Genomic DNA, 17613 nt, shown 5'->3' with positions numbered 1-17613 from the left:
TTTTGCAGTTAATGCCGCAAAACTTTTAGTCTTCCCGGTTAATGTTGTCCGTATTTTGAGTGGAGGCTACCAACTTTTCGAAGAGTGGGAAATCCGCTGAAGTTATTTGGGAATAAAGAAAGACTTAGAGTTGAGCTAATGCGTAGCAAAAGCTTTCGGAGCTAAAAGCTAATTAAATCGATGCAAATATATTTCGTTTAATCCGAATTTCAATCGGCGAATATCAATTTCAATTTGTTGGGAGTTGGAGTTCTAAAAGTTTGCGTTGATAGTAGAAAATTTTAAATAATTCCTAATTATATCCATATATAATATAGCTAGAACTTAAAATAGAGTAGACAATCGAAAAATAAACTCCTCTCCCGACGAACAAAGACCAAACTCTACAAGTCCCTCATCATTCCTGTCCTTCTATATAGTGCAAAGACAAGGACAATGACATCATCTGATGAGTCGGCCTTAAGAGTATTAGAGAGAAAGGCTTTGCGAAAGATTTATGGTTATCTCCACATTGGCAACGGCGAGTACCGCAGTCGATGGAACGATAACATTGCGACATTAAGCGACAGCGGCCACGCTGGGTAGATCATGTTGTCGGAATGGAAGAGAACACTCCAGCTTCGAAGGTTTTACATTGAGTACCTCCACTCCATTGGAGAGATCAGGTGAAGAATGTCTTGGCTGCATTTGGTATCTCAAATTGCCGCCAAATAGTGAAAAGGAGAAACGACTGGAGTGCTGTGGCGGTGTCTACGCCCGAAAGAAGAAGAAGAACTTAAAATAAGTGAACTTATGCCCAGCACAAAAAATTTAAGATCGTTTATTCTCTCTTATGGCGCCTTATCGAAGGAAGGATGACGACACATCTATGGCTTTGGGAGATCTATTGTGAAACTCTCACTCTATTATGTCCACTCTGAACCACCTCGTGTGGTTTTTATATTTCCGATGAAAAAAGGTTTACATTTGCAGAGAATTTGTTTTATAGTCCCCTCTTCTTCTGACAGCTTTTACAACAGTCCTTGTGTGGTATCCCTAGTCTGCTGTCTTGTGACCTGCCAGCACTCCTACTAAAGTTCTTATGCCATTTCTTTTGATTTTTAGTAGTCGTCTAAATGTGTGTTCTATATTCATGCCACGTTTTCAGCTTGTTAAGCAAGACAGGGCTTGTCTCTACTGAGACTCAGTTACAACAAAACATGTTTGTCGATTAGATATCTGCAAGTATCTGCAACATATCTAAAAGTAGATGTCGATTTGATATCTACAAGTAGTCAGAGGCGTAACAACCCCTTCTGTTTTGGATCAAATTGTAGGATGATGCCTGCTTGGCTAATTCATCTGTTTCACAATTATCAAGGATAAATTTATGTTATGGCAAGTTTATCGTGCAATGTTAGATCCACTAAAAGATCAATACGTTTTTTGACTATATTTGATGTCACTCTAAGAGACTTTAGTGATTTCAAAGCAGATTGGCTATCTGAATATATACACATATCCTTTGTTGTGAGTGAACTCTTTGTCAGCATATGGAAGCTTTCTTTAATTGATATGATCTCCGCTTAGAAGTCTAGTAGTTGGAAGGCGATTCTGTTGTCTAATTTTGTTGAAAAGACACAACCCTCCACATAATTATATTGTTTGAATCCATTCGTATAGATGGTTATCTTTGCGTCCCTGTCCATCACACCCCTTTTCCCATCTTCCCTGGAAGTAAAGGCGATGTTTGGGATCTATTTTAAACTCAATTCTAAGGGATTTTGAAAATTTGTGGTATTTAGTAGAAACGGAAAATTACTAAGTATCTTAGAAGGCTCCTAATTACAGGCGACTAGGAGAAGCATTTCCGCAGTAAAAGAGCTGACTTTGCTGTCAGTTACTTATGTAACAAAATTGTTGGCAGTAAATAAACAGTGAAGTAAAGTGTCTGACTTGGCGTTATTCTTAGAGCTCCATTGATGCATACACTAGCTGCTCTTTCTATGCTTTTCATATGTTTCTCCAGATTGGCCACCATACCAACACAACGAACGTTTTAAACGGCCTTACAGCTGCTGTGTACATCCAATGAGTTACATAAGGCATTAGTCCCCATCTGGGCCCAAACATCCTCTTGCAGGTGTAAAGAGCATTTTCATTACCCTAATGTCTAAGTTTGGTTTGCATGAAAGTTTCTCTTCTAAAAATAGTCCCAAGTTATTACTGGTGCCTTAAACTCTGGAGTAGCTGTGCTATGTGCTAGCTTGCTAATCAACCATTCTATTTCTAACGTGGTAGCATTAAGGTTTAGTCCGCATAATACAGTCCATCGATTCAAATCTCCAATACCAATTCTAGTTATAAAATATGAAATAGAAATCAAAATTATAAATCTTGCTAAAAAGCGATATATTTTTACTCAAATTCCTCTAAACCGTGGCATATCATCTAGAAGAGAACCAACTATCTTCAGCGAATATGCTCAGTGGTAGTTTGCTTCATAAACGATAGCCATATACTTTTTATTTAGACAGAAATAATGGGAACTGGAGAAGCAAAATGTGTATTTTTTCTACAACTGAAAAGATCACCAGCATTCTTTTGTACAATGGAGGAGCAGTAAAAACAATAAGGTGTGTCAACAAAACTTTTTTCATGTTTGATTATATAATCCCACATTACGAGTCTAAGACAATAGAATCCAATCCAATTGCAAAAGCATTTTATTACCGTGTACAACATTCTTGTAGACAATTACTTTAAAAATTTCAATCTTGAAAAGGTATTGCGCTGGACTTTAAATAAACGAAAAATTAACAATATCGGACAGGCAGAAGTGTCAACATGTTTGTTCGTTAGCTTTTGATGAGTGGTACGCTCTTAAAATGGCTATTGTGAAGGACAACGTGACAAATGTCCACTACCAAAAGCAGTCCACGAAATAAGTATAGCGTCTTCTGTTAATTTTTATATTTCATATAAATCTTTTTATTCTTTAATAATAAAATCAATCCTCAGGTTTATTAATACAACATTAAAAAACCAAAATTATTTTTGATAAAGAATAAAATCCAAAAACTCAATTCATTTGTTACGAAAAAAGTATAGCGTGCAAACAATTATTTTATATAAAGAAAAACTTATTTAAAATATAATAATTTATATGGTCCTCGTAAGCTTAAATAATAGTATTCATGCATTTCAACATGAACTCAACTAGAGAGTGAAAAGCAGTATTTTTCATTCGGCTTCAATACCTTTCCTTAGCTCTCTAACAGAATCAAATTGTGGACCGTGCAAATAAACTTGCTGCGAAAGTATTCCTCAAAGATTTTGTAGGTGGTTTAAGTCGGCGCTTATGGCGGGGTAGTCCATTAGTGCTATATTTCTGTTCGAAAATAAACCCTTTGTTATAGCTGCATTGTGTACGAGGTGTTATCTTGCTGATAAAGTCATAGTTTCTCACAAAATCATTCCGAAAAGTCTATCTTAGAAGTTATTACCAGGTCAGTATTCTCAATCATTGAACACGATTTGCAGATTTTGTGAAGTTCCATACCGGCTATATTTCATATCATAGATTAGAACCCACTTTCGTGCTTGTATTGTAAAATTCACATATATTTTTAAAAATATTTATTTTTGCCTGCAGCATCTTTTCCAAAACTACTTCCACTACTTGTCAAAAAATAACTTCACTTTTCCATATATATAATCAGCCTAACTGTGGCATCTTCTATGCAATAAAATACTTTGTTGAAAAGCCTTGGCGACATTCACTGTTTAAATTGTTCAACTTTCTTAAAAAAATAAACTCAACGTACGCACTTTTGCCGCTTCTTAAGTGAGCAAGTACTCAAGAGCCCACACATTTCAAACCTAATGCTTCAGAGCATTTTACAAGAGTACTTGAATTTTGACGTTTTTTTTTTGGAGGTCTGTAGTTACGTAGCTTACAGAAACTTTCGCACTTTTTTTGTGCTGTGGAAACGAAGTTACACTTGAAATATCAAATAAATCTTGCTGTTTCAAATTTTTTGAATGTGTGGAAAGCGCCGAAATATAGTTGAGAGCAGTTGACAGTCGAAGCCGGCGAAAAAAAGCTGTGGAAATTGTGTAGGACAGAGTGGAAAGCGTAGAGGGAGTGCCATATTTTATGTCGCCAGGACATCAACGCAACGCGAAATAACTTGAAACAATTTGAAACGCAGTCACATTAAATCATTTGCGTTGGTTTTTTGGACTCGTGACGCTTTTCAGCAGTTCAAGTGAAGTGCGCTCAGAGTAGATTACACACATGTGCCATATTAGAGGGAAGTGGTGGGAATATGTTAGTGGGTGGGATGTGGCAATATGATATATAATAATTTTATAGATATGTGCATGTGCATTAGGGTGTTAGGTTGTCAAGTTGACTTCTTTTTGCAGATGAGAGTACACCATGTCGTATGAGCAACTCATAATTTCTAAATCAATTGTATGAATCCTCAGTACTTTGATGTATAATATTAATTTTGTTTAATTTTTAAAGCAATATTTTTATGAAAAAAATTAATAAGACTTCTTTTTAAAGCGGAAAGTTCGGCATAAGAATATTGGTTTTTCAAAGTTTTAGGCTTACTTGCTGAATGCGAAATATCAAAAAATTCTAAGTTCGTTGAAAATAAAGAAAATTTTATGTTAAATATTATTTCGTAGGGCAATAATTGTGTTTTTGGGAGCTGTCTGCAAAAAAAAAGATTTTTTCATTAAAATGAAGCATATTTTCATATAAGTCGGTTATAATTTGTTTAAACTGTATTGTGCCATTTTGACTTTATGTTAAAGTACATTCTGCCTAAGTATACCTACCTACATATATACAGCATTTATAATTGTTATATGCTTTGGATACATTATAACTTCTTTGACTGAATTCATAAAATATTTAATTTAGAGTTTCGGGCAATCCAATTGTGGTTAGCTGTGGCCAAAGACCACATATTGCTACAAATGATAAAAAATTTTGCGTCTACTCATTCAAGTTTATACACATTGGAGAGTTAACCTGTAGGAAATTACTTTAGCTTAGAACTAGTTCCAGTGTAGTCCATTTGGTACTAGTACTAGTTCACAATCACCAGCTTACTAGAGGTTGTTGCTTGGCTAAATGTAAACAAAAACGTCGTTGACTTAATAAAATGCAAACAATTAACCAAGTAAAAGCTAAACAAATGGGTCACTGCCGTGATATATAAACAGAGGTCGTTAGCTTGGCTACATGTAAACAACGGTTGTGAACTCGGCTAAATGTATAAAAAAGGTCATTGACCTGATAAGCCATGATCTAAGGTAGCTCACTCATCACGGCCAGGATGTTGTTGAAAGGTAAGTAGTATTCAAGTATTAGACCTTCAGCTTAAGCTCACTGAAATTTAGTAGACAGCGAAAGTTTAGCAAGCATATTGATTATTGGTTGGTTTAGTCAATGACAAACGACTATAACCTATATGCTCCATGTAACAGAATTGTCAGCTATGGGGATCTGCTATAAAAAGTATTCTTCTCATAAAATTTCATTATATTTCAAGAAGATATTTGCCAATATCGACATAAATTGCGTAATACCTCTACAAGCTTTGAAGACCAACATTATTATGCTAAATTTTTTTAACAATAAAAACTTTAAACATCCCCCACTTACTTGTCTTCGCATTAGCTCACACATCGCCAAAAAGGATGGTAATAGAAAACAAATTCCAAACATTTAAAAATTCAACTTTCTAGTTTTTGCCGGCCATGCCAGCAATTTTTCCAACTATTGCCTCTCATACGCTATGCGCTAAAAATAATTTCTGCTTGCTGCCAGCATTTTAAGTTTATTTTATTGTATTTGTACACATTGCAGTTGCTGTTGTTGTTGTACGAGTTGTATGCGAAATATTGCATGCAAGTTGAAGTTTACTCATTTATCACAGTAGTAGCCTCAAGTCCTTTTGCATATGCTTGACAGTGCCGTTCATTGAAAGTCAGTTGAGGGCGCCGCCAGGGCGTATACGTAACTTTGCGATATTTTTTTCACGCATTCGTATGAAGGATGTGCTGAAAAGTTTGTTGCCACTTCAATTGGCGATACGAACGATATGCAATGTACGAACGATGTGCGTGTGTGTGTGTGACGGCGTCTGCCGGCACTGACTAGCATGTGTCAGTCAAAAGTGCTGATGTGTTGCTGTTTGCGCAAACTCGTCTGCTTTCAGACAATTCGTACAAATGCGAGTTGTGTAAGCTTAATGCGCTTGGAAATGAGTGTTTTCGTTTGGAGAAACGGCCTTAAATGGCTTACAATAAGTATTGCATAAATGCACTTATTTGGAGAGAGTGACTGGGAAGATTACTTTGTGGGTAAAATTTTAGGTTTACTATATACCAAAGACTAGTTAGAAATTAAAGAAAGGCTTAGAGAAGTTGTTCAGCCAGTTAAGAAAACGGTCGCCTTTCCCTGAACGTGACTCAGGACTTGACTTGTCTGAAGTAGATATGGCGGTTTTTTAAGGATTTGGATAATATAAAAAGCTATTCCAAACAAATCTGATTAGAGCTTCGGAAACTTACTTGTTACTTAGTTATTCAAAGTGTCCTACTTTGTTTCGCAATTTGACAACTCTGATTGTAAATTAGTGAATTTTGTGTGCTGTTCAAGTATAGAGGTACCCAATATGTGGACCCCAGTATCTATACTTCACATTTGATAAAAAGTATGAGATATAAAATTGAAATTCTGAGAGAATCTTTTCCTGATAATACTCGTAGTATATTGGTGTACCAAAAATCTGTTGTATCAATTCCATATTTCCCTGACTTAACTAATATCAGAATTTTCGAACATCCGGCTGACTTTACTCAATGTGATTGGGGATTATATGTATAAAGTACTTTATGAAACCAGAGAACATTTTTTAGTATGTGGTAAGTTAATAGATAAAACCGCGTCGACACCCATATATTTCATATAATGATTGTCGTTTTTCTAACAAATATTATGTTTTTTGATAAGTTTTTCTTGAATTATGTGGCTTTACTGAGTTCGAGAGATGAGAAGAAAGTTTCCTTAAGAGGACGGGTTGATATTTATAAATAAAATTCAACTTCCATTCCAACTAGGAACAGAGATAAATCGAAGAATTGAGCTGTGGTGACCTTAGATTCATCGTTTGTTCGGTAGCCTTACTTTTTTCGTTATCTTTATCTTATCTTTATCTCAAATTTCATCTTTATCTTTATCTTTATCTTTATCTTTATCTTTATCTTTATCTTTATCTTTATCTTTATCTTTATCTTTATCTTTATCTTTATCTTTATCTTTATCTTTATCTTTATCTTTATCTTTATCTTTATCTTTATCTTTATCTTTATCTTTATCTTTATCTTTATCTTTATCTTTATCTTTATATTTATCTTTATCTTTATTTTTATCTTTATCTTTATCTTTATCTTTATCTTTATCTTTATCTTTATCTTTATCTTTATCTTTATCTTTATCTTTATCTTTATCTTTATCTTTATCTTTATCATTATCTTTATCCCTATCTTCATCTTTATCTTTATCTTTATATTTATCTTTATCTCTATTTTTATCTTTATCTTTAAAATTAGCTTTATCTGTACTGACTGACCTGTACTCATGCGACATGAAGAAAGTACCACGAATTGCACAGCCATTTGGATTCGTGCGCTTGCCGTTGAAGATTTTCAAATAATGATCGTAATTATTCAAGTTTACAGCACCATCGAAAGTTAGCAGGATAATTTGTGGAATCTAAAAAACAGAAAGAATAGCAAAAATATTATAAAAGTAACGGTAATTGCAATGAAAATGATGGTAATTGGAAAAAAAACTTATTTTGCACTTCACACAACAAAGGGAAAATCAGCAAAATCAATCAATTGGAAACGAAGAAGAGCGAGCGCACAGCCAATCGCACAAATAAGCACAAAAACAACAATGCAATGCGATATTCAAAGCATCCAGACTTAATTAGATGAGCACGCGGCACTTTTTGCTGACTAAGAAATCGCGTTAAAGGCACGAAGTGAACACACAGGCAAAGAAAAAGTGACGGAAAAATTCACAAAGCACGCAAAATAGCAAAAACAAAGCAAAAGCAGCGAAGAAATGCGCAAGTAAAAAGCGAGAAAAAAGTTTAATTGCACTGCAGAAGCAGAGGAAGCGCGAGGAGCGTAGTTAAGGGAGAAAACTATAAAATACAAAGATGTAACGGAAAATAGATGCATAAAAAGAAGTCACATCAATTGCAAGTAATTTTAAAATAATCAGCACAACATAATTTATTGCTCGCTCGCCGGCGCGCGTACGCCAGCAAGCATGGCTGTGTGTGTGTGTTTGTGTGCGAGACTTCATGGTAGCTTCCTTCAGCTCTCTCTGCACAGTTTTCGTCTCGGTCTACTACTGCTGTGCATTGCCTTGTGCCGCTTGCGGTTTGTCGTTGGTCCTGGCGGGAGTCAGCCGTCTGCCGTCTGACCGCAAAGCTGCGACGTGCGCGCCAAGTGTAAGTTTCAAGTGGGCAAGAGCAGCAATTGAACGATTTGTTCACGCTTGGCGTGTGGCGGCGCGCGGTGAGTGGCACATTGCGTGCGCCGCGTCGTCGGCAGGACGACTGGTAAGCGAAAGTGCGGAAATGTAAGAATGAAAATGAATTGCGCTGATCGGAAATGGTAAAATATCAATTTCGCTTAATACATAAAAGTTATTTATGAGCACAATTTTGCCTTTTTGTTCTCTTGTACTTTCTTTTTTAATCGAAACCAATACGGTACTGTACGAACAGGCGTTGGTTGAGTGAAAGAGCGGGTGCATTGAAATAATGTCGGTTGCGGTGAGATAAATTGAGGCGCGTTTTAAATTGTTTGTGCCTGCAATTTGTGTGTCGAGCATTTTGTGCTTTAAAAGTAGCAGAAACAGATGTTTTGGGTAATTTAAAAGTGTGTTTAAATTTTGCAAGCAATTTAGTTGACGTTTCCAATTGAGTTAATGTGGCAAGAACGAGAAGACTTGAAGCGGTGATATTTTGTGTTTTTAAATTCTTATAGGCCGGCTACAATAATTAAGAAAAGCTTGGTTTAGTCGGGAAAATTCCGAAATTTCAGAATACAATTTTTGTGAGAGTATTTGACACATCCGCCTTCGCTTAAACCGTTAACTGAGTTGATTGAATTTGTCTGCTTATTATCTTTTTGAGATATCTAACAATTGAACTAAGTAAATTATTCTGTTATATTCGAAGGGTTTTGAATAGGTGACTAACAGCCTTGACAGACGGCAGCGTTAATCCGGATTAACTGCGCACTTAATCAGATCCAAATTTGTAGGTGACAGACGGCAGCTATGCGAGTTTGAAACCCTCATAAACAGCTCATTGTCCTTTTTATAATATTTTCAATGAAAATTATGATAGAAGATAAACATTACGGTTGTTAGCCGACCAACTTTTACCAAACCATTTTTTATTACAAAAGCATATTAACACATTATTTTTAAAACTGCATCATAACATAGAAGTTTTATTGATATTATATTGAGAATTTGATAAACAGCTGTCAAGGTTGCTTGTATTTCATTCACAATAGATGAAAATTGGCCATTTTTAACAATGTTGCCAACGAAAACCTCACAAACTCCCTAAAATTTTGAGAGTTATTTTTGGATTCAGCAACGGAGTTAGCTGTGGTAACTCCTGAATTAATCCCGAAAAACGCAATTAATCTGGTTTAACGCTGCCGTCTGTCAATGCTATAAGGCGACTTGCATATTTTCCTAATATACATATATAGGAAGCTGTTTATTGTCTTGCGTAGTGGCCGACGTGGGGAAGGACTAAACAAACACTAAAACAATAATAAAGAACAATAGTAAAGATGTAGGTTCCATCTCAGCTGCTGATTGCTGGTATTACTTATAAATGAGGCTAGAGAGAAGAGCAGAAAGGTCCATAATCGTTGAAGAAAATGAAAGCAAAAATCTTAAGAGTTTTGGCGTTGTTGTTGTAGAAAAAAATGCTTTATAAAATTGTGAGGAGCGTCATAGGCTTGACAGTCCTTGCCAGCAGCTGTACAGTCTTATGGAATATTGTACCTTCTCAATTTAGTTCTGCATCTTGGAATATTTTCTCCAGCAATAGATTGAAGAAGTCACATGATAAGGAGTCTTTCAAAGATTTTCTACACGATTTAAAAGTGTTAATTTTGGCCTGGAAGACGGAGAGCATCCTGAGCACTCAAAAGTGTTTGAAGTTTAGAAACTGGAAGCATTACTCTATCAATAATGTTACCAAGCATCAGCAGTGCCTCCATTTTTTTTGGGAGTCACTGACGCAGCCATTTAAAATAACTTAAAAGCATCCGGATATATTCAAAAGCAGTGAAATTGGGTGTTATATTAATTGAAGCTAACGGTTGTTGAAAGTACGTTGTCAGAAATGCCGATTGAGCGCTATGAAAGGAGTGCTTTTTGAATCGAGCTGTGACTGGTGATGAGAAATTAATCCATTACGCAACTCTAAACCCAGGAAGCGTATCTGAAGCCTGACCAACCAGCAAACTCAACGGCAAAAAATATCGAATCTGCAACGCCAAGGTATTGCTCAGTATTTGGTGGGGTCAGAAGAGAGTGCTGTATTATTATTTTCTAAAACGGGGTGAATTCATTAATGGGAAACGCTTCCGAACTCATCCAATTGAAGTAAGCGTTCAGCACGCAGTGAAGAAAATATAGCAGCCGTAGCTGAGAATGTGCACGAAGATCGTGGAGAATCAATTCGGTACCTACTAGGCATATTTTACGTCGAGAACTCAAATTGAAAGAGGTCAAAATACTCGACCTTCCTAAGCGACATCGCTTCGCTCTATGGGCTCTTGAAAAGTTTCAAGAAGATCCGACGTTTTCGAGCCAAATTTTGTTCAGCGATGAGGTCCATTTCTGGCTCAATGGGTGTGTAAACAAGCAAAATTGCCGCATTTCGAACGAAAAGCATTCTGAGAAGATTCAAGAGCTGCACTTTCATCCAGAAAATACAACGCTTTGGTGTGATTTATGGGTGGTGGAATTATCGCTCCATATTTTTTAAAATGATGCAGATGAGAACGTCCGTCAATATTTCTTCAAAAACAACTGATCCTCGTGATCTCGACATTTGATTTCAACAAAACTGCGCCACTTCCCACACATCGCATCAATCAAAGGATTTATTGAGAGAACACTTCGGTGAGCAGATAATTTCACGTTTTGGGTCGTTTTTGGCCGCCAAAATCGTGTGCTATCACACAGTTAGACTTTTTTCTGTTGGGATATGTAAAGTGAAGTCTCTGCGGACAACTCCGCTTCGAATGAAGTCTTGGAGTAAAACATCACGTGTAACATTCGCCAGTAACCAGCCGAAATGCTTAAACAAGTTGGCGAAAATTAGACTCAAAGGATGGACCATCTGAGGCGTAACCGCAGCCAACATGTGAAAGATATAATCTTCAAAAAATAAATTCCAAAAAATAATCTTTAGAATGATTGTAGGGAACCTCGAAATCACCCTTTATATAATTTATTTTACTGAATTTAGATCGATAGCTTTACTGGAGCTTTCAAATTCAAAGTTTTTGTCAAGAACATAGTGCGCAAATACAGTAAGTAGAGAAGTGGTCAAATTAACGCAGTTTGCATTTTATAAATTATCATAGGTACTTCAAAATAAGTTTTGAATATGGTTGAAAATAATTTAAAATAACTCTAAATGAGTGTGACTCATACACTTCTATCTAAATTTTTTAGAACCCTTTGGAATCATATAATTTAGCTCGCATGGTGAAGTCAAGGCCACCTCGCAATATAACTAAATTTCCATTTGATGCACTAGTTTTCTATTAGTTAAAAAATGTGTGCATCAAAATCGATTTTCAACATTTTCCCAGTATTAATCTGTTTACAAACTAATAATTAACTATTTTTTAAACTAAAATAAGCTATTCGTGACGTAGTGCCATAATAAAGAGATAACTGTTAAACGCTGCTTTAAGGATCCAACTAATGCCACGCCAATAAACTCACACTTCAACACAAATTACATACATATTTCTCATTCAACGCTAAGAGGTATGCAAACAACATTAAACACTTGTCATCAACATATTTTTGCATGACGCCAACGCTCATAAATCGCTTATCGGGTATTCAACGACACTTAAAATCCACAATTTGCGGTGAGCGTAACGCAGCTGCTGCGATTACTACGATTTCCACGAGTAGTTCGCCTCCTTCACGAACGTAATCAGCGCGCATAACGGTGCATAAATGCAAACACCAGCTGACCGTAAAGCAAGAGCGCCACACAAATTGTGTGAAATGACAAAAAGAATCGATAAATATAACAAAAAGAAAATAAAACGTAATAATAATGATAAGAGTTTGTTGAAAAATCGCTGGCGCTCAAATAAAAATAACCCATTGGTGATTTTATGCGCTTCCTGTGGCTTTCGCATAGCGCTGCCATGCCATTCGTTTCGCTTTCATTTCACACATCCATTATTTTTATGAGTTGTTTGTCGGTGTCGTTTTTTCGCTTTTTTCGCTTTTTTTGATTTTTTGTTTTTTTCTTATTCCTTCTGTTTGGGCGTGATTTACTTTCGTGGCGGAAGCGCGCATTGAAATATGCCATTCAATATTATGCAAAATTCAGGACAAATAAAGCGCGCCATCAGCATATAATCAGCGCGATTGGTGAGCAAGTGTTCGGCGGCTTGGCTGGCTGGTTGGTTGCCTGGTTGGTTGATTGTGCGCCGCTAAGTATGCTATGAAAATGCGTGAGTTTATGTAGCACAAAGCACGCGAGCGGCGGAGCGGTACGGAGCGGGAGGTGAGTGAGAGATTTGTGTTGCACTTAGCGTCGTGCAACTGTCAACCTAAACGCAAATGGAAGTGCAAGCCGAAAAAATTGGAAAAAAATTGAAAAAAATTGAAAAAAAAAAAAAATTAAAGAAAGCAGAAAGTAATAGCACTAAAAATGCAGAGCGGAGCAAGGAAATTCGTAAGAAGAACTCGACGCTTCCAAACGGCAAGTACCTCGATTCATAATAAGGATGGAAAAAATGTGGTGTGAATTGCAGCGCTGCTCCATCAGACAGCGCTGTCATTAATCGTCGCTTGCAACACTATCGCGTGTTCGTCGCATTGGTGGCACCGCCAACTTGCAATATTTAATGGTCGATTGGAAATGTTTGTACGCAGCTGCAGCCGGCGTTCGCGCCGATTGCCGCTTAGCTTTGGTTGCAGATTGAACTTGTAAGCGGTGTCTCATAGTTGTGGCAATAAAGTGGTTTGTGTGTTGCAGGAATAATAGAGCGCTCAACTCAGCGCGCTGGTATATTTGCAGTATTAAAATATGCAGGGAAGCTGAGTTTGCAATTTCAGGCGACTTGATGCTTTTATTTGTGGCGATTGGTTTTTGTGTATGGAGTAAGTGGAAAGAAGTACTAGTACTAATGTGCCTTAACGCTGCGTTATTTTATTTTTTAGGTTATATTTTTACTATTTAACGCGATAGATTTTAGTTTTTGGGAGTTCTAGGTGCAGGAGAATGCATTAGTTGATTCTAGTTTCTATAATTAATGAAAATTTTGAAATGAGCTGATTGCTTTTTGTTTCTTAACTCGATGGGTTTTGTTTTTCAAAATTATTTACTACAATTCTTGATCGGTATCTCAAATAGTTCTCGAGTTGCAGCCTTCCAAAACCCTACTTACATTCATTATTAATTTTTCATCATTCATCAATATTTTCGTTTGTCGCCTTCAAAGAAACCCCACCAAATGTAATAAAGGCACTTATGCCAACGACTTTCCAGTCCTCGAAACACTTTTCATGAGGACTTTTTGGGTTGGCCTACAGCTCCTTCACCAAATTTTGTTTTATCTCTTCGATCAACTGAAAACGGATTCCACGGAGCGGCAATTTCTGTTTAGGAAAGAAGAAACAATCACACAAAGCCAAATCTGGTGAATACGATGGTTGATAGATGTTATTCATTGCGTTTTTGTGTTTAAATTCGATCGCAATCGAAACTCGATGCGATGGTGCATTATCATCCGGTAAAATCTATGAATTATCGTCTACAATTTCGACTTATGTTCTAAAGCACACGCTTTAATACGACCACTTAGAACTCCGTACAGACCGTCTGTCTCTTCGGAGCAAATTCACGATCCACCAAACCACGAATATCGGGAAAAAAACAATAAGCTTCTTGATTTTTGAGCGGCTTTGGAGTGGTTTTTTGGGTTTCGGCTCGTTTTTTTCCCTCATTCCGATGCTTGTTGACTTGTTTGCATGTCACACTCATGTCTCATCGGCAGTTATAATGCTCTCCATGAATTTGGGATCGGAATCTGCACAGTTTACAGTATTCTTTATGAAGAGAACTCCCCTTTACTGGGCGGAGTCGAGCAAGAACTCAGTTCATACCAAAAACGGACTCGCCAGAGATAACGAGCTCTCTTGCTATCTCTCTAATATTCACCTGACGATTTTCAAGCCTCGTGTCCTTCACTTTTTTATTATTTGCATCAGTTGAAGAACGAGGCATTTCTTCAAAATACATTTTTTTTGACATATCAGTTGCCCGGAGAATTTAATTACAATTTCCGCGTGTTTGTTTTATGTATAATTCTATGCAATCACTTGAATACCCAGAAAATCGAATGAATTAAATAACATTTTCGAAATTTCGAAAAGTTTAAAATATTTAGCTTTTCACTACTATTTGACTCCATTTAAATAAACTTAAAGTGCTTTCCAGCTGAGTGAATCATGCGCGCAAGCCTTGCCATATTTAAATAATGAGTTTTTAAGTAGCTGGTTCCTTCTAAGCACAGCTAATAACAACCTCGGTAAAAGCACGTAAAAAATTTGAACCCGAAATTGTTATGTTGCCAAAGCAGAAACTTGATATTCGAATTTTAATTTGCCGGCGTACACACGACTCCTTGCGCACGATGCAGCGCCGCTACTTTGGCAAACTTTGCGCCAAAAATAATTAAGTGTAGCGAAGTGTAATGCAGCAAGTAGCTGCATTCGAGAACCGCAATCAAGACAACCGACAACAACTAACAACAAAATACGATGTGTAGACATAGAAGTATTTCATAATCAGTTACCTGGAATATGTAAGTATATAGAGTAGGGAGGTTTTTAAACCTCAGTTGAATTTTTTAAACCAGGTTTTCTAAATCCAAAAACTAAACGCGATTTTTTGTTTAGTTGGGTTAGATGTCTGATCCAGAGAGATCGTACGTGGACTGCTATATGTAGTACTTTGTGAAGTCATAGAAATGAGGAACTCCTATATTGGAACATAGAAATTAGCAAAAAGGTTAGTAGACAATACAAATTTGCACAGGCGTTTAATTTCCATTCCTGCCAGTTTGGTGAGATGTCTGAAGGTATGCATTCCCTAGTGTTTAAGTCTTGACCTCTCAAACATGGGACTGTAAAGAAAGATGTGTTGAGTTGTTTCCACCTCGTCTTCTTCCTTACAGTTTCTACAGATAGCGCTTGGTAAGATTTCCAGCCTTACAGTTTGAACGCCAATAGAGCAGTGACCTGTTAAAAGCCCCACAACTAGAGAAAGGCTAGCCTTACTAAGGGCAAAGATATTACTAGGTCTGTTGTGATAGATCTTGGGTCAAAAGGCTTTTGTGGCAGCCCTTGTTGCGATGGTAGCTCAGCGCTGGTCAAGCTCCCGCGAAGCCCAGCTGCCTAGTAGTAGAATATAACACGATACGGGAGCACCGACCCGCTCCCAATCTATTGATAGCGGTTCTAGGGTGCTTTTCCTTGCTAGCTTATCAGCTTTATAATTTCTTGCGATTCCACAGTGTCCTGGCACCAGTACCGGTCTTGGTAAACACTGCAATAGTCAGGTAGTATAAAGCTGGAGTTGATAGAGAGCTCCGGACAGTAAACCCCTCCACCAACCTTCCACCAAGCTGTGACCCATCCGTAAAGAACTCCTCTCTTACAACGGCTTCTTCCCACTAACAACTTCCTAGTCGGTATATGAGCAGAAAAGGAGCCATAGCAGCCATACACGATCCGACGATGTCTATGGGCACTATGTGCAAGGTGGCGTTAAGTGCCATGGTTGGACCTTGGTGCACCACTCATGCTGATGTTCGCCGCCCGTTGTAAGCTATCGAGTTTCTTGTGGTCTTGTGGTCTTTTCTGGAGCCCTTCACGACATAAGAACTCCATAGAACATAATGGGCTTGACTATGGTGTCGTAGAACCAGAGGACCACTTCCCGTGCTAGGCCCCACCTTTTGACAATGGCTCCTCTACAGCAGTAGAAGGCAATCTATGAATCTATGGCTTTTTTTTTCGCACTCTTCGATATTTGGCTTCCATGAAAGCTTCCTATCCAGGATGGGCCCTAAATATTTTTGACTGTCCGCCGATTGCAGATGAAAGTCTCCTATCAGCGGCAGCGGTGCCACCGGTACCTTGTATCTTCAAGTAAATAAAACCATGAAACGAGATATTTATTAAGTATAATTTTTAGTTCCTAAGCGAAGTTATTAATGTGGGTTACAAAACTTTAATATTTTGCGGAAGGACTAAAAAATTTACTTTTCCGTTTAGGGATAAAGTTTATTTATGATTAATATGTATGAGTATGACATTGATTTTAGGCATACATTTTTTATTTTTTTTTAAATTGGAAATATATCAATTCTCTTTTTTTTTGCTCTTTGTGTCAACAATGATAGCCCTGTGACCGAAAAATTCCAAATTTAATTTCTCAGCACCATCCTAATGTCCATAAATACGTATATGATAGCAAAATGAGGTAAGATTATGCTTCTACTGTAGCAATAATTATGATGGAATGATAACTACTCACAATACATACACATACGTATGTATAACTGGGTATATTCAGTTGTATATGTGTAATGCAGTCGATAACATCCGCAAACGCTTTGTCATATTGTCGCCGTTCGTACTGCATACTTATATGAGCATTAATCATACGCCATGTACTCCCACAAACCATGTATGTGTCTCCTCACTTTCGCACATTCCAATGCCGCTCTCAATTGATGTATGTATATGTAAGTGAGTTATGCTATCATTAGGATCATAGTTTTTGCTACAAGCTTCTTATGAAACTTATTAATTATAACTTAATTAACCACAAATAAGAGATTAATTTTGTACATCGATAAATCCTCTGACTGCCATCTAACTGTTGGTTGTCAATTGCTGCTAGCCATTTATTCTCACAGCCACCACACAAGACTGAAGGATTATAGTTCTTATGAAGGTTAGCGTCGCTAATAAATATCATATAACAATCGAAATAAATACTTTAACTGTAAAAGGGATAATTCGCCCGGCAATGAACTTAATTGATTAACACTGGAATGTTTAAAAAAACTTCTTCTTTTGAGAGTAATTAATTTCTGAAGGTTTTATGTGTTAATTAAAGTGAATAATATTTATATATTAATTATTATTTAAATATTAATTATTTTTTGAATGTAGAGTACCCGATATTTTTAATATAATAAAATCCAAAGCGAAAACTAAGC

At 36.8% G+C, this 17613-nt stretch overlaps 1 protein-coding gene across 1 annotated transcript in view; it reads right to left on the bottom strand.

The window, feature by feature from the left end:
* Window positions 1–17613, bottom strand: part of LOC126758407 (chitin deacetylase 1) — a 104959-nt gene that overhangs the window by 37532 nt on the left and 49814 nt on the right. The window contains exon 5 of the mRNA XM_050472666.1: window positions 7638–7780. Coding sequence (XP_050328623.1) covers window positions 7638–7780 — 143 coding nt within the window. The remainder of the gene's footprint in view (window positions 1–7637; window positions 7781–17613) is intronic.

Source organism: Bactrocera neohumeralis, chromosome 5 (genome assembly GCF_024586455.1).
Source record: "Bactrocera neohumeralis isolate Rockhampton chromosome 5, APGP_CSIRO_Bneo_wtdbg2-racon-allhic-juicebox.fasta_v2, whole genome shotgun sequence".
Classification (NCBI taxonomy): Eukaryota; Metazoa; Arthropoda; class Insecta; order Diptera; family Tephritidae; genus Bactrocera; species Bactrocera neohumeralis.
Note: the sequence above shows the minus strand (reverse complement) of the source record. Positions and strands in the feature narration are given on the sequence as shown.